Below are 25,300 nucleotides of genomic sequence, written 5' to 3'. Positions count from 1 at the left end.
CAAAGAAGCTTTTAGATTTGCTTTAGAGCTTTAATCTAGAGTAACCAAAGGAGCTTTTAGATTTGCTTTAGAGCTTTGATCTAGGATTTGAGATCATTTTCTTCATATTATTATCTTATGTTGTCCATTTGTTTTCTCCTCCATTAAAGGCCATTTATCCCCCATACCACCATTTACTCATCCAAACCCTCAAAGTCCCCTTTATTGTCTCTATGATTGCTAATTTTTTATTTCCTATTGTTTGTCCCATCTCTTTGTGAATTTCAGTATTGTATTGTAAACCGTGTCCTAGGTTTTTGTGCTCACTCTACCATTTCAATCTATTTTTTTGGGGCATAAATCACAAAAAAAAATTAGTTTATGTTTGAAAGCCTACAAGAATGATAATCAAGGTAGTATCCCCTCTAATATTTTCACTTTGTAAAATCAAGGTAGTATCATCCCCTCCAATATTTTCACTTTGTAAAATCAAGGTAGTATCATCACCTCCAATATTTTCACTTTGCAATCCTCCTTTCAAGCTACTTGATGAATTATAAGAGAATTAGTGCATATTTCACAATTAATCCACACATAAAATAGATTGAAACACTTCGAATATATTATAATCAAAAAGTTCACTTTGCTTGTCCAATTCGCCTATATGATATCTATCCTACTTTTATAAATATGGTACCTTCACTGTGTGTGCCAAGCTTAATGCCTCGATTTAGAATTCATCAATTGTAAATACTGGAGTTAACCACTAATTTCATCATTCTTGGGTCTCAATTAATTGGATGTGTGATTTTGATCTCCTTATTGGCTACCTACAAAATATATATGCAAAGAATATACAAAGTCTGTGAAAAGAGAAAAAACAGGAAGGGAGCTTTTATAATTTATGATACTACTCATATATTTTTATGTCTACATATCAAATATTATCACTACACCACGTACAGTAATATAAGCGTTTGGTTTTAGTTGCCCGATTATTCTCTATGAAGCTCGTGTGGCTTGGTTTCGTTGAAAAAACTTGGAATTAGCAAACGAACTTCTCATTACATATATCAGATTCCATACTCCAAAGGAGACAAAGCAAAGCAACACAAATTTGATATGACGAATTCTCATGTATGCGAATATGAATTTCAGCAAAATATGGAATGTCTCTATTATTGACAATTTTCTCGAATCTCTCTGTAATATTCAGAACCTCTAGGAATCTCTCATGTAATATTCACAGCCATTTGGAATTTCTGTAAATTTCGTACAAAGTTATTCCAATTAATTTTAGTTCAGCAGATTCTATACTAAGAAGGAGACAAATCAACGCAACAAAATTTCAGATAACTAACTCTCATGTATGCTACTAGGAAAGTTCAGCAGAATAAAGAATATCTGTGATATTGACGTTTTTCTGGATCTCTCTGTAATATTCAGAACCTTCAGGAATCTCTCATGTAATATTCAGAATCCGTTTTGGAATCTGTGTGTAATATTCGCAGAAAATTATTCAAAATAATTTTAGTTCAGCGTTCTGTAAAATGCTGGTTGTCGTTCACAGTAATTCAAATTTGAATGTCACAATTTTGTCAAAGCTAATTGTTTTGTCCTGTAGGTTCAGTTTCTTCCGATTTATTTCTAGCTCATACAGATGAAAGTTACAATGTTACATGTTATCTTTCATTGAATATCATTTTTTCCAATTGTGAAAGTAAATCCAAGAACTTCCTTTCATTTTGCACAATTTTTTCCCACTCTAAACTCATCCAGAAATTATTTAAACCCGTTAGTTACCACTTTTATGTATTCATTCTCGCTCTCATTCTGTCCAAGAGCACGTTTTCATTCATCAATCTTGTTTGATTCAATTCCCCCCTTTTCACAGTTTCTATCATTTTCAATTGTATTTGATTTCAATGGCAACAAGTAAGAAAACTGCCCGTGCTTTTGAGGAAATTGCACCGCCATCTTTATCTGCATCATCTTCAAAGAGGGTGCCCTGCGATGTGTTTATTAACCAGCGTGGTATTGATGCCAAAGAAGGCCTGGCCTCCTCAATCTTCAGTGCCCTCCGGGCCATGGGCCTTGAAGTGTTTCTAGATAAAGAAGTGATTGAACTGGGGGATTTCATACCTTCTGAAATAGAAGAGGCCATGCGCACATCTTGGCTGCATATTGCTATACTCTCGCCAAATTATGCAAAATCTCCATGGTGTTTGGCCGAGCTGTCATTTATGCTCAGAACTGGCAATACAATTGTTCCTATTTTCTACAATGTTGACCCGCATGCTGTCCGCTGGATTAATGAAGGAAAAGGTATCTATGCTGATGCATTTTTTCAACATGAGAAGAACAAGAGATACACTTCAGAAAAGCTTGAGGCCTGGAAAATGGCGGTTCACACTGTCTCATTTTATTCGGGCCAAATCCTTGGGAATAATAAGTAAGCATTGTGTAATCTTTTTTCTTGTTTATCTTATAGAATATTATATTTCAGTCCACTTTCCGATTAAAGAGATGTAAAATCACTTATATCTGAATCAAAGATCAACTGATCATTAAGAAAATCGGTATTAGCGCACACCCAACTGTTAAAAAGTGGTTTGAGTTTAATCCCTGACTGACCCATGAAAAATTCAGTAGCGTCTGAATTCTGTTCTGATTAGATCAGAATCTCTTTCTTAAAGAAATTAGTATTTATTCTTTCGATTATTGTTTATAATAGTTCTGAAACATTGAATTTGGTTTTACTCTATACAGAACACACCTAAATTATCTTTAATCTATCGAGTTTTTATCGAATCTTCCACTTATCATAAAATAACTTTTAATCTATGTTCCTTGTCTCTTACAATTTTATATAACGAGTCAAAATAATTATATTTATAAAATTTTGTATTAATTCTAAACTATTGGATGTAATTGATTCTATCAATTATTTAATATCGTATCATTATAAAGTTTACTTTGTTTTTACTGATAATTTAATTGATGAATTTTTTATGATTTTCTGTTAATTTAGTGATGAAGGAAGACTGTTGAAGAGTATTGTGAATTGTGTTATAAAGCACATGAAGAAGGAGACGTTAAATGTAGCCAAACATCCAGTGGGTCTTGATGAGATGGTGCAGGATTTTGAAAGAAATACAATTAGTTCTTGTCAAAAAGTACAAGTTGTGGGAATTGTTGGCATGGGTGGGTCTGGGAAAACTACACTCGCAACAGAGATATACAATAGGAAGAGTTCCTCCTCCAATAATTGTAGTTTTCTTTTTGATGTGCGAGATGCAGCACATAAAAACGATTTGCATAATAAGCAGAAAAAACTAATGCAAGATATTGGGTTCAATACTTTCCCATTTGATAATGTACAAGAAGGAAAGGGAATCTTAAAAAACCGTCTCAGATCCCTTAAAGTGTTTATTATTTTAGATGATGTGGATCACCAAGATCAATTAGATGCTCTATTACCAGGAATTGATAATTTTGAACATGGTAGTTTAATTATTGTTACAAGTCGTGAATTGGGTGTTCTAAAATCATGGGGAATTTCCAACATTTATAAAATGAAAGAATTGAACTCTGACCATTCCATGCAACTTTTATGCTGGCATGCTTTCCTACAATCTTCTCCACAAGATGAATTTCACTATCTTGCTAAAAAATTGGTCAAAGTTTGCAATGGATTGCCCTTGTCCCTTAAGGTATTAGGAGGTCAACTTTATGGAAAGCCAAAAGAATATTGGAATTCTCAATTAAATAAGGTGTCTAGATTATTGCCTACTGATATCAAAGAGAGGTTAAAAATAAGCTTCCATGCACTAGATGAGGAGGAACAAGATATATTCTTAGATATATGTTGTTTCTTTATAGGAGAAGCAAAAAGCTTAGCTCTTGCAGTGTGGGATGGTCTCGGATTGAGTGGGTTGCATAGTTGGGAAACACTTGAAAATAAGTGCTTGGTGGAGATGAATGAGAAAAACCACATCAAGATGCATGATCACCTCAGGGATATGGGAAGAGAAATTGCAAAGGGAAAGTCGCCCTACCGTCTTTGGGCATCACAACAAATTACAGACATTCAGAAACAGGCTAAGGTGAGCTTAACAACTTGATTAATGTAGATTATTTGATGGATTTGCTTACTATCCTATAAGTTCATAAACTACTAGTTTTTTCATTTCTCATTCAGAAAACGGTGCTGATTCGAGGGATTCGAGCTGCAAGTCATGATTTTTATGAAGAGTGCTCATTCCACCATAGTACACCTTTTGTAGAGTGCATGGAGCTTGTAAGAAACTCTGCTACAAGGTTTAAACACCTTACACCTTCTATGCTCGTTATAAAGCAGAATTATTTTACAGAAGATTTTGCAACACTATCAGGAGGGTTTGTCTGGTTGAGATGGTTCGAGTTTACTGAGAGATCTCTTCCATCATGGCTTTCCTTAAAGAATTTAAGAGTCCTAGAGCTTCGAAAGGCTGATGTCTTGGAAGACTTGTGGAGAGAAAATGTTGAAGTAAGTATGTTTCTTAATGTCAGCTTCAAGATATTCTATAATACAGGTAAAGAAAAGAGTATAATGACATGGACGTGTTAAAAAAAAAATTTATTTTGTGTCTGACAATTATTTATCATTGATAGATGTATTTAAGATATCTATACTAGTTACTATTAATAGAATAGGTATCTTTAAATAGTTTATAACTGTTGCACACTTATCTATAAACTGAAATCCAACGTGGCTGCAGCTTCCTTTGGAACTGAGAGAGTTGAATCTAGTAGATGCCAAATGTTTCCTTAGATTTCCAGGGTCAATAGGACATCTAAAGCATTTGAGAAAGATATCCTTGACCAGCAGTATAAGGAATGCTGGCAATCCTATTGACAGTCTTCCAGAAGAGTTTTGTCTTCTCCAATCACTGGAGCATCTCCAGTTAAGGGCATGTCAAAAGCTAACATTACTGCCGAGCAATTTTGGCAATTTGAAAAACCTGCGGCATCTAGATTTGAGGTATTGCACAGAGCTGGAGATGTTACCTGATTCTTTTAAGCAGCTCTCACATCTGCAGTATATCAATTTGGGATACTGTCACAAGCTCCTTATCACATCAGAAAATGAATATATTCTTGAAAATATGACAAAGGTGGAGACTTTGGATTTTTCTGAATGTGAAAAATTGCACAAACTTCCTCTGCATATAACAAATCAGTTGTCTCTGAGATATCTTGATGTGGTTGGCAGCAAAATAACACAACTGCCAAGCAACATCGGTCTACAGAGAAAATTGGGAGTCTTGAAAATAGGAAGTGACTTATTGACAAGTTTGCCAGCTTCTATTGGGAATTTGAACTCCTTGACAAGACTGAAGATCTATGGGTGTACTAACTTAGTGTCTTTGCCAGAGTCTATTGGACACTTGTCCTCCTTGGTTCGTCTTAAGATTGGTTTTTGTGAAAAGTTAAAATCTTTACCTGTGTCTATGGGAAATTTGTCCTCTTTGACTAGTTTTCAAATTTACAACTGTAGTGAATTGATGTCTTTACCTGATTCCATCTGGAATTTGACCTCCTTAACTAGCCTTGGAATTTCTTGCTGTGAGAATTTGGGATCAACAACTCAAGCTCTGGGTGGTCTTACTATGTTAGATGAACTAAGCATAAAGTCACCCACAAAGAAATCTTTGGCAAAATCAGCTACACAGATTAGCAACACCCAAAGAAGTCTGGTTATGGACAACTGCTCAGTTACAGAACTGCTTTTCCTGTCTGGTTCTTTTTCATCTTCGATGTGCAACCTCAGATTCATATATATGTGTAACACTCTTGTGTCAAGGATAACAATATCCCAACACTGTTGCCCCAGTCTGGAAACTCTATACCTTTACAGAAATGAGCATTTGGTAGAGATCAAGACATTGCCAACATCGCTCAAGGCTATAAAGTTGAGCGAATGTAAAATGTTGAAGAGTATAAGTGGTATTTGCAGTATGGTTAACCTTGTGACACTGTCTATACAGGAGTGTTGGGAGAAGTTGGAGGAACTTCCAAGCTTTTCCCAACTAGTCTCACTCAAAGAAATTGAAATCAGGGAAGTTGCTGACCTAGAAAGTAAAATAGAAGGCTGGGAGAGTTGCAGATCTTTGGAGAGGTTGATAGCACACACTCACAGGAAGGTAGCAGGAATACAAAGTTTGGAGCATATGAATAGACTGCGTACTCTAGTGCTCTCAGCAGAATGTAACATATCAGCAATTGAACCTTGCCTTCAAACTATAAAGGTAATAAAAGTCTTCAGAAAGATTAGCTTTCAAATTCTTTTCAATTTGATTACAGAAAAGTTAAGATCGAAATTTTTTTATTATATTTTATAATTCGTCGTCAGAATAAAGTGGGTTGGAGAAAAGATCGCTCTTTTTTCAGCTCTTTCTTTTAATAGTGGATCATAAAATATGATCCAAAATGTTGGTAGAAAAATGTTTTGACATTCAAATCCAAGACCTTTCAAATTCAAAATATAGTCTAAAAATTAATATCATTAAAAGATTTATTTATTAGAATCTCAGATTTGCTTACTATTTATGGTATTGTATACTGTTTGTAGAAATGGCCATCCGAAAGTATAATATGTGCAAGGACAGAGTGTAGCATGGAGTCATTTGCAGAGGCCTTTGCCTTTCCTGGTCTGACCTTAGTTGATTCATGCATGGAGAAAATAAATGATAACATTAGCACCATACTGAGTTTGAAATGCAGGCAGAAGCATTGTTCTTCGAATGCAGCAGTGATTGTGTGTTTTGTTATATACTCCTTTTTTGGAAACACATATCTCCATTTGAAGAACAAGAAAAATTACTGTTTGGAAGACATCCCTAGAATGAAAGTAGGAAGAGGTAATTGGGCATGGATTGGTGTTTTCATGCAACCCTCCCTGTGGCTTTTGACAGAGGAGTACAAACTAATCAAAGAGGACTGGAGTTCCCAAACTGAGTTGAACCCAATCGATGATAAAGTTAGAGGAATGTTAGTGATGGGCAATCAGGAGAAAGTTGTCCAGGGTTTTAAAAAATTATTGCTGCATCTTGGTGATGCTAAGCAAATGTAATTGGATTATTCATTATTGTAAGTGGTTATTTTAATAGGTTATATAAAGTCAGGGTATAATATGATTTATTCTCTTTGTAGTGTTGGAGATCTTGCAGTCAAGAAGATTTAATTTTTGGAGATTTTTCTCTGGGTTGTTTAATTTCATAAATAAACCAACAATTATATTAAATAGGCTGATATTATATATTCAATAGACAGGTCTTTTCCATTTGTATGCATAGTAAGTCCAGGTCTTGATCAATTTTAAGTAAGGAAATTCAAACTCAGTCCAGATTTATTTATTTTTGTAAAGATAATTTGATTTTCCTTGGGATTTTGACAATTCTAAGTATGGAATATCAAATTCTGTAAGGATTTGAAGACCCTTATTCACAAACTGTACCTTTATAATGTATTTTGGGCTTCTTAATGTGCTAAAATTTAAATACAATTAGGATTTTTGGCTCAACCCACTACAATTTTGTTAGAATTGGATTGTCATTGCACCAGAAGACCAATTTGTTAGTGCCCAAAACAACCACTCAACTTATAGTACACATGAGGCGGTTAATCCTTTGTCATGAATCCCGAAGGGAGCGCTAAACATTTTGCCAACAATCTCCCCCTCAGTGTTACCCGAGGGTCTAAGGATTCAAACCTATGACCAAGTTCTGATACCACTTGTTAGAGCTTGGTTGTCATTGCACCAAAAGACTGATCTATTAGTGCCTGATACAAACACACAACTTATAGTACATAGGAGGTGGTTAAGCCCTTGTCACGAACCCTGAGGGGAGTGCTGAACATTTTGCCAACAAACTTGACCCCTAAGAACTTCCATTTGAAAACTCTCACTTTAAAATCATGACTTTAACAACTTGATTTCTCAATCACCCCTCAATCTTTTAAGCTCTGAACTGCCAACACAACTACCAAAACCTAACAAACCTAACAATTACAAGTGAAAAGAGGGGGGCCCATTTGTAGAGGGCAATGGTGTGAAAACCTCCCAACATCTAGCACCCACCCAAAGAAATGTTCTTGAACATTTCAAGGATAAAACTTAGAACCAAGAACCTTTGATCAATTCCAATTTCACTAATCAAACAATTTGAACTAAAAAACGCACCCAAAATGGAAGAAAGACCACGAATTGAGCTAAGAATCTTAATCTTTAGTTACTTACGTGTGTGGAAGTGTATTCATTCCCCACTCAACAAGACCCTAGAAAGCTTCTTAGATCCATTGAACTCAGCTATTTTTATATCCTTACTCCAAAAGCATCATGGAAAGAGCCTTGATGCCAATCAAACATCTATAGTTCCAACAAGGATATTGTTGTGGACAAACATTGCTCTACCTATAGTGATTTTTATTTAGTAGCACCAATAGAGATATTTGCACACACAAAGCCAAATTGCTTTATTTTTTCTTTTCTTTTGATATCGCTTTTCCTTTCTTTTCAATCTTTTAAATTTGACTTACAAGCAACGAAGCTTGTAGAGGGTTTTGGAAAACCGCAAAGGCATTGAAGCAACCATATAATTTTCACTAATCCCAACTTCACCTTGAGAACTTTAGAGAAACTCGAAGCAATAAAGTGCGACAAAAATATTGCAACTAAAATACTTAGGTATCCCAAACACAATGAATGACTCCATTCCAAATTTAGTACAATTCGTTTTCGAAAAACGACTTATTAGGAATAATTTTCAATTCAAGAGATCATCCTATAGAGATATCCAAAAAATAGACCAAACACTACCTAGCAAGAGTATACCAATATGTGTTAAAAACACATCGCCTTTGCCACAAATGGGATTCCTCTCCAACCTAACCTACTAAAGCAAGGACACCTATACTAAAACACCCAAACCTAAGACAACTAAATCTCTAAGCAACTAAACTACTCATAGGGATAGCTAAGACAACCCAAACTACACTAAAAGACCTAGACCACCTAAACAACTAACCAATAAGCCACTAAATTTTATTCTCTTTAACAAACTAAACTGAGAAATTCTACTACTGCAGTAGAAGCCAATAAAGATCTTAAGTTAATTGATTCAAGAAAGCTTAGCTTCCTGGCTCATAAGGGAACTAAACTATCTAACAAAAAGGAAACCTATTGTAACCTACTCTAACTATATATAGAATGCATAAAAGAACAAAACTCACGAGACCTATAGATATACTTGACGTAACATGGTTTCTCATAACGTTCAAGAGTAACAAGGTGTGGGTGATAATTCTCAAAATGACAAACTTATCCTTGTATTCCAATAAAAAGTTATCATCAAATACTCAAATTCAAGAAACATATCATGGAAAATCAGAAATTGAGGTAATTTGTTAGGAGCATGGTCAATCCAAATGCAATTTGTCTTTCCTAAATCGCCATAAACAGAATAATACTCAACTTTCAAGAGAAAAAAATAGGGAAAACTACAACCTAGTGTGTTGTGAATGCAAGCTCTTGTTCAAACTCTTGGAGATCAGCTATAGGAGGTTGAAGTTGGTGGTGTACCATCCTATTACACCAACATTTAACTCATGTGATCAAGATAGGATTAATCACGAACTCAGGTCCATGGAATATCTCCTCCATTTCCTTATCTTCAAAAGTAGAGTCCAATTTTAGCACCCCTTGCATTTTTTTTCATTTGTTTCTTCGAGATTAACTAGTTCATCCTCTTGCATATTCTCTCCAAGAATGCTTGGAACTTCATCATCTACCATGAAATTGCTAATCACTTCTTCTTTAGGAACATCGTGCAATTCTTGATGTGTAATTTCATTAAGTGTGATGTCTTTAAAAATTAAGGATTCTTTGTTAAGTGGATCTTCAAATATCTTCACAAGTTGATCACTGAATAGCACCTCAAGTGGTAAAGCCTCTAGCAGTTTGAGCTGATGGTGAATCATGACACTTGCAACAACTTGTCTTTCTTGAGCTGCCTTTGGCATTGGTTCCATTTGTACTTCCTCTATGATATATTTCAACACCCCAAAGAACATAGTAGATATGATACCCTATAGTGCCTTGTCAAGTCGTTCTTCATATTTGGATTCATTTGTGATCTCCTATGATTCTTCACTCAATCTATCAACTTGACTACCTCGTTCTCCAAGGGCCTCTAAAACATCTTATAGTTCACTCTCAAAAATCTCCTATATCATGTGGGAAAGCACACTATATTCTTCAAATTTGTGATGATCTTGTAGACCATCATGTGTTTCCAATTGTTCATCCTCACTTGCTACCCTTCCTCTTCCTTGGATGAAACTTATTGCATCCTTGATTTCCTTCTCAATAACTTCCTCTTGTAGAGTTATGCATGAAACTTCATCTTCTACTTGAATGTCTTTGTCATTATGCTCAAACATGCTACCTTATTGTAATCGGTTTCCGTTGGATGGTGATGCAACAAGTTTCTCATCTGATGTCCAACTACCTTCTTTTGATAATTCCTCACACCAACCCATCTCAACCTTGACTAGGGTGATGGTACCTTGACATGATGGACAAGAAGATTTTGAATATGGCAGCTCATGTGTGGCACATCGATGATGGTACCAAGTATTTCCTCGATATCTATCTCTTAATTTCTCTTAAATCTTCTCATGAAATTCTTGGAGCTCTAGTTTTGATCTTAAGTATCACAAGCTTATGTACATCTAAAAAAACATTTTTTTTGTTGCAATGTTAATTCCACCCTTAGAAGAAATAGCAAACAAATGCATCTCCTCATGCTCTGTGGTGCCATGTATTCTACATTCACCTAATGCTACAAGTTTAGACAACCAATGTGGATGTAATCACTTGTTTAAATCAACCCAAGTTGAAAGAACATCGACTTACATATCCATTGAAAACTCTTTTGATTTTGGATATTCTAATTTGTTTTTATTTTTGTATTTTTTCACTTTTAACTTTCTAAGAGATCTCTCACATCTCAAATATAACTTGTAAGTTCACTCTTGTTGATAGTTCCATAAATGAACATTATTCAGGATCTCCTTCTAGCACCATTTTCTGTTGATGTGAGTTTTGTTCCACTATAACATGCAAAATCAATCCTTAAATGTTTTGAAGTGAAACACTAAATACTCAATCCTCTCTTGAATAAGGATGATCATATGCTAAACAATGCATCAAGATTGTGTGATCAAATGAGACAACCTCAAGGTTCCTTCTTAATTATGGACCTTTACTTAATTTTATGATGTGATATGTTGGTTATCACAAAGGGACTTACATTATTCATTCAATGAATGTCAACTACTTCAACATCTTCCAACAACAAATTCCTATGGGATGAAGGATTTAGAGAACTATTATACTCCTAGAATGCAAGAATTTGTTAATGTCTTTGTGAATCTACTAGGCTTAGTTTAGCCATCAACATCAACCAATGATGCAGAGAGCACAACTAAGAAGCTTTAAAATGGGCTTCTCACTCTTGAAATCAACCAACTGGCTATCAAATCTTTAACCTTATTACAAGCTTTCAGCACACTCCAATCCTCCAATGGATCAAAGAAACACACTCTCCAACTTCACCAAGAATCAAAGGACAAAGAACTAAACTTGCCCACTTTATGGGGTTTGCACCAATCTCCCACAACTAAGTCAATACTAGGAAAACACCCTAGAAGTTTGTTCAAAGGGTTATAAGAAGTTAAATGATCTTAGGGCACCTATTTACCACAAACTACACCACTAGTTTGAATCATACGCTTGCACAAAGCATCAAACCACAATTTGGCCTAATAGCCCTGTGAGCCCCTTTTAGCCCTCCTGAAATGGCTTTTGGGATCTAACTTCACAAAGTTTCAAACAAGACCCAAAACAAATTAGGTTTTTGAATACCCTTTTCAAAGTTACTTCAAACCCCAAAGCATCAAGTTTTAGCCCCACTCCAGCATTCCCTTTCCTTCACAAAGCAACACAAACCTAAGTGATTTAGGCTTGGTTTACAAAGAAACTAGTAGGAAATGGGGTCATGGAAATGAACTCAATACTTAGGAATGATCGACAACACTAAAATAACTTATTTCCAAATGCTGAGCCCTTCACCAAGTCCCAAACTCCTATCATTCACAAATCAGCACACTACAAGAGGTCAAATCCTTCATGGTACTTGACCTAGGGCTTGACTGGAAAAATCACAAAACACATCCTCCAGTTTTGAAACCCTAGAATATTCAAAAGGACCCTACTAACTACCATTTCCCAAGTGGCCATGAATTCCGACCAAGGAAATCGCAATTAGAGGCCCATTTTTCCTCTGTGCACCAAAATGCTGTCCTAAAAACCTAATTTCACTAAAAGTGCAATAACTTGAGTTAGAAAACATGTAGAACGATGAGATCAGAAGAAAAAGAAAGCTTATTCAAAGCTCTATCTCAAACATCCATCAGATCTGGTCTGACAGTCCATACAGTTCATGCAGCATGCAAACAATAGTAAAAATGACTCCAAAATTGAATTTCTTTCTTTGCAACTTCTTCCAATCCGTACATTAATGCCCTCTAGACCTCAAAGGAGAGGTCTATATATATCTCCTATGTCTATTTTAATGGTTACAACTAATATTTTAATAGTTATAACCCTTTTCCCACTAAGTTGCAAATTTGAGCAACTTTTGCAACTTTCAACAATGCAACTTTGCACAAAAAGTGCAATTTTCACATTTTTCACTTGATTCCACTTCTAGGACTTGGGAAAGGTTCCAAAATACCTAAAACCAACTAAAAACACCTAATCCTAGGCTTTCTTGATCAAAAACATTAAAAAACTTGAATTTGCCTAATGAGCAACTTTTGCTTATAAATTGCATAAAGTGCCTTAAGCATACAAAATGGTGTCTTTCTTTGATAACCATGGACTTCTCATCCAAAGTTTGTTTATTCTAGCCTAAGTAGCTTAAAAAAAATGAAAACCAAAATATAAACCAAGTGCTTTGGTGCTCTGCACCAACCAAGCTAGTGTAATCTCATACAATAGATGTAAGATGTTCAAACTTGTTAATGTATAGATTAGTTAAGATATTTAACTCTTATATTCATATTTGTACTATTACATGAGATATTCAATATACTCATATATATATATATATATATATATATATATATATTCTAATATACAATGAGAATAAAATAATAAATCATTTACATCAATACTAACACCTTTAATATCATTGATTGTTATCGGGCATATTTATGGACGTCGAGGATATGAGTTATCGGGCAGGATTTGCTAAAGACTGTTGGTTATGTTAGTCACGCCAATAAACGTGACTCAATTATGAGTCACGACTATTGGCCGTGACTCCTTAACCCAACGCCCATATTTATAATGCAGTTCAACCTTTGTTTTGAATACAGCGAACACATAAATATATCAGTCTTCCAGTTATTACAAAACAGTTGCATATTTCTCATCTCTCTTAAGTATATTGCAAAGCATTAGATTTCTCATATCATATTCAATCAAATTCATATCTTTGTCTTAAGCACTCATTCTGTATAATATAAGTCTCCAGTCTGATATATTAGCATGGTATCAAAGCAAGTTTAAAAGAAGTATCTTGATATCAGACTACAAATATCTAGATTATAGAAGCAACAGATATTATTAATAAAATGGTGAAAGGTATGAGGCTTGAAGATAGACTAGAAAGTCATTTAGATTTTGCAAGCTGGGAGCTATGTCTGAAACTTATACTTAAAGAACATGGTTTAAATAAATTTATTGAAAAATCTAACCCATCACCTAGAGGAAATGATGAACTAGAAAAATGGGAGAGTGACAACAATAAAGCTATGAAAATTATTGTGGACAATGTTAAAACTCATCTACTTTCTGTAATCTCTGAACTAGACACTGCACATGAGACGTACAATGTGCTTGAAAATATGTTTGAGATAAACAATACTGTTCGGATCATTACATTAAAGGAGAGAATGTCAAATATTAAAATGAATAAAGGAGAGAAAATTTCCTCTTATTTCATGAGAATAACTGATTTTCAAAATCAACTCTCATCCATAGGACTTCCATCATCATGGGATACCTTCAAACAAGGGGTATGCTCTCGATCAAAACTACCTAAATTTGAAAGACTTAAACCTGATTGTATACAAGAAGTGTGTATGCAAATTGCTCGAGGTCAAAATGTCTCCTCTTCAAAAGAAGATTTTCGAGTTCTTTCAACTCAAGTAAATAAGAATAAAAGAAAATTCAATGGAAAAAGGAAGCCACCTAACTTCTCCAAAATGCAATGTTATAGGTGTGATAAAATTGGGCATCCAACATCTAGATGTCCTGATAGAACTAGCTTCATTTGCAAACACTCAAAACTCCAATGGAAATTCTGAACACAATGCTTTCTATTCAGCACTCTCCAGTGAAGCATCAACCAGATCAAGTACTTGGGTAATTGATAGCAAAGCCTCTCAACATATTACAGGTTTTAAAAGTCAGTTAGAGTCTCTAAAAGAAGACTATGTTGATGAAGTAACCATTGAAGATGATACAAGTTATCCTGTAATGGGAATAGGAACATGCACTATTCATTTAAAATCAAGGAAAACAATTGAACTTACTAAAGTACTATATGTATCTGGTATAAAAAGAAACTTACTTTCTATCTCTGCTCTTGAAGATGAAGGACTCAGAATTACGTTTATGGAAGGAAAGGTCTTAGCTTGGTCTAAGAATTCTAAGATAAAAAATGCATTCAAAATTGGCTCTAGGCATGGATGTCTTTATCAAATTAACTCTCTCTCCCATTCAGCTCTAATTCATGATTCTTTCAAAGAAAACGAAATCTGGCACAAGAGACTAGGTCATTTTCATTTTTGAGGATTACCCTCTATAGGAAAAATGGTAACAAGTATACCTATACTTAATCCATATCATGAAGGAACTTGTAAAGGTTGTGCTCAAGGGAAGAATATCAAAACTTCATTCCAAAATAGTCAAACCAAATCCAAAGAAGTTCTAGAACTTATTCACTCAGACTTATGTGGTCATATGTCAGTTCCTTCTCTAGGAGGTGCTCTGTACCATATCATATTTGTGGATGATTTCTCTAGGAAGACTTGGATCTATTTTCTTAAAAGTAAAGAATCTGAAGAAATCTTGACAATATTTAAAGAATTCAAAGCACTTGTAGAAAACCTTTCTGGAAAGAAAATAAAAGTCTTAAGAATAGACAATGATAAAGAGTACATTTCTGACATCTTCATAAATTATTGTAAAACTATTGGGATCAAGAGGGAGTGTTCTATTCCTTATAATCCTCAATAGAATGGAATAGCTAAGAGAAAGAATAGATCTATAGTTCATTCTGCTAAAGCAATGCTTCATGATCAAAGTCTTGAAACTTTTCTTTGGGATGAAGCTTCAAATACTGTTGTTTTCCTTCAAAATAGGTGTCCTCACTCTTATCTTGAATTCAAGACACGTGAAGAGGTATTTACCGAGAAGAAACCTAATCTTAAATACCTAAGAATTTTTGGTTGCTAGAAAGCTAATTGAAGAAAACAATTCCATTCCCTCAGATTTCATTAGGGAAAGAAAATGCCCTAATATATACTCTAGTTATGTTGCATTAATGAGTGAAATCTCCAAATCTGAACCATTTGATGTCAAAGAAGCTATAAAACATCAACATTGGAAAGATGCCATGATTGAGGAATATAACTCCATACTTGAAAATGATGTTTGGGATATTGTTCCTAGACCCAAAAATAAATCAGTTGTCTCTTCAAAATGGTTATTTAAAATTAAACATGTTGCAGATGGAAGTATTGACAGGTACAAAGCAAGGTTTGTAGCAAGGGAATTTTCCCAAAAGGAAGGAATAGACTATGAGGATACTTTTGCTCCAGTAGCCAAATATACTTCAGTCAGAACTATTTTAGCCATTGTTGCTTCCAAAGGACGGAAAATTCATCAAATGGATGTAAAGACTGCATTTTTGAATGGTGTTATAGAAGAGGAAGTTTATCTTGAACAACCAGAAGGATTTGAAGTACACAATAAACAAATTCATATATGCAAATTAAAAAAGGTTTTATATGGATTGAAACAAGCTCCCCGAGCTTGGTATGAACGGATAGATCACCATCTAACTAAACTTGACTTCTCTAAAAATATTGCAGATCCAAATTTATATTACAAGGTAATACAGGGGGATATGTTAATCATGGTTTTATATGATGATGATCTTTTGATTACAGGGGAAGATCATCTAATTGAAAAATGTAAACAAGATCTCATATTTGAATTTGAAATGAAAAATCTAGGAATACTACACTATTTTTTGGGACTAGAAGTATAGCACCATTCAAAAGGGATCTTCTTAAATCAAGGAAAGTATACTCTGGATCTACTCAACAAATTTGGTATGTTGGATTGCAAAGCAATGAAAACTCCTATGGAAACAAACCTCCTGAATTAAAAGAAGCAACTGAAGATTCTGAAAGTGTTGATCCTACTCTATATCGACAGATAATTGGTTCATTAATGTATTTGGTAAACACAAGACTTGACATTTGTTATGCTGTAAATGTTCTCAGTCAATTTATGTGCAAACCTAAACAAACTCATTTAATAGCAGCAAAACACATTCTCAGGTATCTCAGTGGTACAATTGGATATGGTCTCAAATACACTAAAACTGAACTAAATCTAAGAGGATATACAGATTTTGATTGGGCAGGAAATTCAGAGAATCGTAAGAGCACTTTAGGATGTTGTTTTACCTTGGGTTCAGCAATGATATCTTGGTTTAGTCGGAAGCAGTCTTCAGTAGCACAGAGTTCTACAAAAGCCGAGAACATAGCTGCATCTATGGGAGCAAGAGAAGTTGTATGGTTGAAGAAACTTCTATTTGGACTATTTGGGAAGCCACTTCCACCTACTACTACTTATTGTGATAACTAGAGCTGCATCAAGCTATCTCTTAATCCTGTGTTTCATAACAGATCAAAAACACATTGAGATACCCTACCACTATGTTCGAGGCATGGTTGAGAAGGATGTAATCAAGTTGGAATATATTAGTACAAAGGATCAAATTCTAGACACTCTTAAAAGACCACTTGCTAAGACAAAAATGGAGTATTTTCGTAAAGAACTTGGTATGATTGTAAAATCTGAGGACATGTCTCGACAAAATTGATTATTGTACATTTTTTTATATTATAAATAAAACATGTGATAATCATTAAGAGGTGATGAATTCAAGATGATTTCACTTGTATCAAGAGAAGTTGTTGTAAAGTGACGTCCTTACAATAACTTATAGCATGTTCCATTCTTCAGAAAGTGTTTCATGTAAAGGCTTTATCTTATAAATCAACAACTAGGCGGTTGATATCATTAATTTGATTATCTACAAGTTGCTTGTATAGATATATTTTCGGTACATGGTGTATATCTTGCCTTGACATTCTAATAGGCCATTACCACAATGAGCACTTGGTGATCATCATTAATTTGATGTTTTTGATAGACCATTGCTCTAGAGAGCTTGGTGAATATCATTAAATTGATATTCTAATAGGCCAACTCTCATATTACATGATGTCATATAAATTGATAATATTAATCAATACTTATATTTGACATTGTATAGAAGAAGTCTTCTGATCAAAGATCTCTTATGTGTGTTTATCTTACTAATCTAAAAGGGAGTGTTAATGTATAGATTAGTTTAGATATTTAACTCTTATATTCATATTTGTACTATTACATGAGATATTTAATATACTCATATATATATATGTATGTATACATATATATATATATGTATATATACATACATATATATATATATATATATATATAGATATATATATATGTATATACGCAGATATTCTAATATACAATGAGAATAAAATAATAAATCATTTACATCAATATTAACACCTTTAATATCGTTGATTGTTATCAGGCATATTTATGGATGTCGAGGATATGAGTTATCGGGTAGGATTTGTTAAAGACTGTCAGTTATGGCAGTCATGCCAATAGACGTGACTCAATTATGAGTCATGGCTATTGACTGTGACTCCTTAACCCAATGCCCATATTTATAATGTAGTTCGACCTCTGTTTTGAATACAGCGAACAGATAAATACATCAGTCTTCCAATTATTACAAAACAGTTGCATATTTCTCATCTCTCTTCAGTATATTGCAGAGCATCAAATTTCTCATATCATATTTAGTCAAATTCATATCTTTGTCTTAAGCACTCATTCTGTATAATATAAATCTCTAGTCTAATACATTAACAAAACTATATCATTCCATTAACACCATCCATCAATGCATATCAATGTGCAAGCAATAGTCAAGTTATGATTATGCCAATTGACCATGCAAAGCAAACATACAATCAACAAGCAGCTAATGGTATGGTCTAAGCGAGTTCACCAAAGATGCATCCATAATCACTTCCATTAAACTAAACACTATTTCTAAACAACATAAAAAATCCCAATCTAAGTGAGAAAAATGAAGAAACCATGCAATAATCCAAAATGATACAAACAATTAACCATGATGACCAACACTAAATGAAGAACAATTTGGTAATATCAACAATTTCAACAAGTCTTCCTTCATAAATTAGAGGGGTGGGGTTTGTATAGGAGCCCTAATTACAATGAATGGCCAATTGATTTGAAATCATGGCCCAAATTAATCCATTACAAACCCTAATTACGGCAATCGAAAATAGCCAATAAAAATGAAGCACCACAAATTTAGCCAATGAGAAAATTCAAAGGCTTGAGGACTGATAGGAAGCAAGGAAGCCACCTCGTCATCATATAACTCACCATTATGATCATGTATGCCTCTTTTCTCTAGCAATCTTTATCTTATTCTACTTCCTTATCCGTAGGATTTCTTCATCACTCTTGGAATTCTTTCCCTTAGATGTCTAGACTTTGTAATACTTGAACCCTTTGTATTTCCACCTTCATTGTTTTGAATTCTTCTTTGTCTTTTTCATCTTTGAATTTGATCCTTGGGGCAATCTATTGAACACATTAACATCTTCCTCAATCCATTTCCTTATATGACAATCATTCTTAGGATCACTCCCTTGATGGAAACCTTGTCCTCGAAGTCTTTCTTGCTCTCACCCTTAGACTTTTCCTTGTGTCCATGACTATGCTCCTATGCTAACTTAGCTGTTAGAATCAACCTCGAACATTCCTTGGTGTACTTGTTTGATCCTTGTGGAAAATTGATATGAATACGGACAAGTTGATCTCCTTGTAAGATGGTCCTTCAAATCTAGACTCATCCCATGTTCCTACTTTATGAGGGTTTGGTCTTGGGATAATTACTTCAACTTGATCCTTGGATTTTCTTTCCTTTGTCCTAGCTTTGAACTGTTGAAGTGATGCCTCCATTTGATCTTGACCGCTTTAAGTTATTCTTCATCCACTGCTATCCTTGGCCTTGAGCTTGAGCTTGTCTTCCACCTTTTCCTTTATTCACTTCCTTGCAACTATCCCTAGTACAAAAATTCAAGGAACCAAGTCTCTGTTAGGAGATACAATCCAAACAACAGTACTCGCTTTCTAGAAACATTGATTGAACGCTACCTTCACTAAAACCATCGTAACTTTGTGCAGTCTTCATATTTCTGTACACGCTCTTAACTGTAGCATCTAGACACTTTGTAGAACATCTCAACTATGCATAAGCTGGTCTTCAATCCTTGAACTACGCAAAGCCAAACTCTATTAGTTGCTCTGTCAATCTTCACAAAATAACCAGTATGTTGACATCAATGACAAACTCAATCATGAATGCAACATACAACCTTTGAATCATGTCTCCAACAATACTAGGATAATCCTCCATAGAAATACCATCAGCATTCATGTTAACAATCTCCCCCTTTGGCATTGATGGCAACATAGATGAAAAACATCTAAGTTCCATGAATACCAAATGTCTTTGTTGCAACTGCTCCCCATTCATGTTGTCAATGAATGTCATCTGCATTGTAACCATCATGCATAAGGAAGGTGTTAATCTCCCCTATACATCAACATCTTTTCAAAACCTCTTCATTAATGTTTTCAAACCCTCCATATCAATCAATCTCTCCTTCACAAACATCTCTCCCCAAAAGGACATCAATATCTCTCCCATTGACATCGATCAACATACAAGGATATTTCATGTGTTATTCTCTCCCCCGTTGACATCAATGACAAAGGTATTATTATGTCAATTCTCTAAGTAAGACCTGCAATATGCTCAAGTGTCCAACGATGATGTTAAATACCAATTACCAAGAGTCCTTCATGACTCAACTCAAACATAGATACTCCCCCATATAGGAAGCATCAAGCATTTAGCCCAAATAAAGAATTAATGCTATCTCTGCATCAACTAATCAAAAGTAGGTTGAGGCATGACCCAAAGGATACCTCTCAAGTACTCAAATGTGTCCTTCACCAAAGGTTTTGTAAATATGTCTACTATCCGCTCCTTTGTGCTAACACACTCCAATCTAATCTCTTTCTCTGCAACTTTCTCTCAAAAAATGATACTAAATAGATATATGCTTTGTCTTTGAACGTAAAACTAGATTCTTTGACATACTCATTGTACTTATGTTATCACAATGTATGATAATATGCTCTGTAAACTCAATCTCAATGTCCTTCAGCATTTGTTTCATCCATATAATCTGATTAAAACTATTTGCTGCAGCTACATACTTTGCTTCTATCATACTCTATGAAATAATGTCTTGTTTCTTGCTTACCCAAAAAACCAATCTTCCTCCCAAGAAGAATGCTCCACCACTAGTGCTCTTTCTGTCATCTACACTTCCTGCCCAATCCGTAGCAATCTATGCACATAGAGTAAAATCTTTGATCTGTCATACCGTAATCCATAACCAAGTGTACCATTCAAATATTTGAAAATCCTCTATTGTTGCATAATGTGACTCTTTAGGATTTGTTTGAAATCTTGCCACAATTCCAACTACATTAGCTATATTCGGTCTACTGTGAGTCAAATATTGCAATCCACCAATCATAGATCTATACTTTTTCTACTCAATGGTAGGGGATTCATCTTTGCTAGAAATTTATGTCCAATTACCATATGTGTTCCAATGAGGTTTACAACTTTTCAAACCAAATCGTTTCAACAAATCTGTAAGATACTTAGCTTGTGATATGAAAATACCATCTTTGGTCTAAACAATCTGCAATCTCAAGAAATACTTCATCTCACCAATCATACTCATTTCAAACTCTTTCTTCATTTCTTCTGCAAATGCCTTGCTTCGTCATCTCCTCCAAAAATTATGTCATTCACAAATACCTCAACAATCAGTAAGCCGCTATCAATCTTTTTCAAATATAAGCTACTATTAGCATTACCTTTTACAAATCCCAAACTTGTCAAATACTTATGCAATCTTGCATAGCAAGCTCTAGGTGCTTGTTTCAATCCATACAATGTTTTCTTCAATCAACAGAACATATCCTCTTTGTCTGTCAAAGGAAAACCATCAAGCTCCACAATGTATACCTCTTCGTCTGATTCAGCATTAGAAAAGCTAATTTGACATTCATTTGATAAACTATAAAATTCTTGTTAGCTGCATACGTCAAAAACATTCTTATCGCTTCTATTTTAACAAAAGGTGCAATTGTTTCCTCAAAATCAATTCCTCCATATGAATAGCCTTTACATACCAATTATGCTTTGTTTCTTACAACCTCACCTTATTCATTCATCTTATTTTTGAATACCTATTTAATTCCAATAACATTATTGTCTTTAGGTCTAGGAACCAATTCCCATGTATTGTTCTTCTCAATCTGCTCTAGTTCTTTCAAAACTTTTATCCAAAAATCATCTTTACTAGCTTCACCAACACTTTTAGGTTCAATTTGAGAAATTAAACATACTTCTTCTAGTACCTTGTTTCTTGTCATAACTCCTCTATCTTTGCTTCCAATGATCCATTCAGCACGGTGATTCTTTATCAAGTTTTTTGTTAGGTGTCACTGCTTCAACTATGATTTCAGCTCTAGGATAAGATATTGGTTCTTCTCTCTGAATTTCATTCTGCAAATGAGTGTCACTCTCATAAAATAGTTCCTGATAAACATTCTCTCTGTTAAGCCTTGGATTAGTCTCTTGAAATAAATCACATTCCATGTTCTCAAGTATGCTTCATCCTTCTTTAACTTATCAATACTACACTTTCTCTTAAGTATATGGATTGCATTGCATGATACTCTTGAAAACTATACCATATTTCTCATTGGTTGTGCCTTATACTTCATAATTGAACCAATGCCTGATCTTATAATGAATCTACCACACCTGGACCCAAGAACCCCCCTAGCCACTCAAATCTTCAGCCATAGTAGACATTTTTTAAGAAAGATGTTTATGCTTCGTAAGATTGGTTTGCAAGATTCGTGCTAAAGCAGAGATGTTGACATATGTAGCTAAAGAAACCGTTAAAAAGTATGCCCAGTTCATCAAATACATGCTGAGTTGGCATTTTGCTTTATCCGTGGAGCATTCAAATTGGATGATGACTGAAAAGTGGGGGACAAGGAAGACATGGTGATGGAAGCGTTGTCATTGATGTCAAAGGAATCTCATGAGAATGAACAAAACTACAAGTATCATGACCATCAATGTCAAAGGAAAATTGAAGATAGCAATCGAACTCTGTGTTTATCATATGCTTAACTAGATGGAAATCAAAAAAAGGATAAAACTACAGAGGATATAGAGCTAGTTAAAGACATTATTATATACAAATGATCATAAGGGTTGAGGATGCAAAGATATCTATATTCAGATGACATTATGGCATTAAAAGACATAGCCATACACTTACTTCAGCTATTCATATTCAGAATTACTAGCCATAATATTTCACTAGATTTTATGTCAGGACTCTGTAGTACTGAAGTACACCAGAATTTGCATATTTGAAGGCATCTATAATATGAAAAAGAAACAACGTATATATTAAACAACAAACAGTAAAATAATGAGAAGTGTATTTGGCAATCATGATATAAAGTTGAGGTCCCGATAATAGCATTCCAGACCTCATAAATACAGAGCAGCATTGAGAGTTTATAGCCCGATCGTTTAACTATGGAAGCCAGTAATAAAAGAAATGATTGGTCACCTCTTAAATTGTTTGAACATTAGAGTCAATACTTTCCAATGAAAAGGCAATGGTATATAGTCAACACATATTATATCAAGAGAGTCTGAGAAGATGGAGCCTGATGAATGTATAAACAGCAATCTTGTGGCAAACATTTACATATAGTTTGTCAAAGTGCCATCTAAAGGAACCATGGAACAGAAAGATAAAGACGAACAACAGAGACGTTCATACATATCACACATAATAGAAGCTTAAACAGAATCAGAGAAATACACGATGAATATGCCATCCTGGATACATATATTTCATATACTACCAATGATGAAGACTAAGCCAAATAAGACACTAGGTAATAAACAAAGTATCGAAACCTTCAAATATTTGTTGTGATAAAGCCATGTCATGTATTTCCAAAGCAGCGTACATGTATTTATGAACATATATTTACAGAGCGATAACATATTCTATCATATGTGGAATCTTTTGAGTTCAAACCATTATAGAGGAAAATAATGAAAGAGTTCAATCAATAAACAGCCTGTGTCACCAAAGATTTCCATGATACCTTCAGACATATATATATGGAACTAGCGTATCAGTATGTATAATAAAAGGCCAGAGCATTGGGATGGCAATCACAATACATTACAAGTGATATGATTGTCGTTTTATAACCTTCTATCAACTTCAAGTTCGTTGCAAGTCATCAGCGAAGAGTCTAATCATAATAGATTCTCGATAACAGGCAAATGAAGCCCTAAAGGAGATTGAAGTGATAAAAAGCAAATGAAAGAATAGTCATTATTCAATACTAAAAAGTATAATTAAAATTAAGTGGAAGGTTTTGAACTGATCTCTCTCTTGGGGCAAGAGACATGACTATGACCTTGAATTAAAAGACATATATAAGACTAGTAAGCAGTGAAATAAAAATGTGTAGAGAAGAGTATAAAGTCAGAGATAAGAAAGAGAAGGAAAGAAGTATGTGAAGTCAGGTTAAGTAAGAATAAGAACTAAGTGTGTGAAAGACTAAGGGTAATGTGGAGCAGATTGACAAAAGGAATATAATAGAATATAAGTTCAGAATCTCAGATCCATATTAAATTATATATATATATATATATATATATATATATATATATATATATATATATATAAGTGTGTGGCAGAATTATAAAAGGAAAGCTAGAAGGATTGCTGCTACAGAGGTGAATATGAGTTCAATACAGAGATAAATACTAGTTTGACGAAAAAAAGCTGTGCAACTAAAATGTCCATCATCAGTTGAGTCAGTAACATTATCAGGGTGGAATAGAAGTGTGTATGCAGTGGCTTGGTGCTCACAAAGATAGCAGAGGGAGTTGGAGCTTCCTATAGGACAGAGACTGTGAAGTGTGGGAGTCGGAGCTTCTAGTGAGTCAGTGCTCATAAACATAGATGTCGCAGCCTCTAATAGGTTGAAGCCTACTAAATATTGTAAAAAATCAAAATTATATAAAAGCAATTAATTTATCGTGGTTTTCTCCCGCATTGGGTTTCCACATAAATCTGTGTTATTGTGTTCAAGTGCATAATTGTTGATTCAAGCATTTAGCATTATTAAAGAAATTGTTTGGATAAAAAGATTTAATTGGCAAAATTGTTGATTCCAGCATTTAGAGTTATTCAAGAAATTGTTTGGATAGAAAGTTTTAACTGGCAAAATTGTTATTATACTGAGTAATTTCTAGAACCATCACATTTATCAACTACAATTCTTCACAAGTCTTTAATCTTTATATAAGAAGAATAGATTTAGAAATACTGTCAATAGCAATTATCAGGTATAAGTTTTATTAAAATTCTTCAGCATATTATCAAAAGTTCTATAATTAACTTGTTGAAAAACTGAATTTACACTGTGGACTATAGCTTTAGCCTTTGAGATAGATGCCCATTAGCTTTGAGTTAGATGTCATCCCCCTGCAACAGAAAAAAAGGATAATTTCAGAAGCAATTTAATCTGGATCCC

At 34.3% G+C, this 25,300-nt stretch overlaps 2 protein-coding genes across 2 annotated transcripts in view; one reads left to right on the top strand and one right to left on the bottom strand.

Moving 5' to 3' along the window:
- Positions 1–406: 406 nt before the first annotated feature.
- LOC149545812 (disease resistance protein Roq1-like) overlaps positions 407–25,300 on the top strand; it is a 39,517-nt gene continuing 14,623 nt past the window's right edge. The window contains exons 1-6 of the mRNA XM_089793840.1: positions 407–2,431; positions 3,011–4,085; positions 4,181–4,507; positions 4,740–6,269; positions 6,593–6,778; positions 16,598–16,823. Coding sequence (XP_089649966.1) covers positions 1,905–2,431; positions 3,011–4,085; positions 4,181–4,507; positions 4,740–6,269; positions 6,593–6,778; positions 16,598–16,823 — 3,871 coding nt within the window. The 5' untranslated portion in view covers positions 407–1,904. The remainder of the gene's footprint in view (positions 2,432–3,010; positions 4,086–4,180; positions 4,508–4,739; positions 6,270–6,592; positions 6,779–16,597; positions 16,824–25,300) is intronic.
- The window catches only part of LOC149545810 (DUF538 family protein (Protein of unknown function, DUF538)), a 124,527-nt gene continuing 124,270 nt past the window's right edge, over positions 25,044–25,300 (bottom strand). The window contains exon 2 of the mRNA XM_089790852.1: positions 25,044–25,251. The gene's annotated coding sequence lies outside the window, so the exon portion shown is untranslated. The remainder of the gene's footprint in view (positions 25,252–25,300) is intronic.

The sequence above is a fragment of the Cupressus sempervirens genome, chromosome 7, assembly GCF_028749045.1.
Source record: "Cupressus sempervirens isolate cs-2001-9-10 chromosome 7, ASM2874904v1, whole genome shotgun sequence".
In the NCBI taxonomy this organism is placed as follows: Eukaryota; Viridiplantae; Streptophyta; class Pinopsida; order Cupressales; family Cupressaceae; genus Cupressus; species Cupressus sempervirens.
This window is presented reverse-complemented; position numbering and strand designations above follow the sequence as displayed.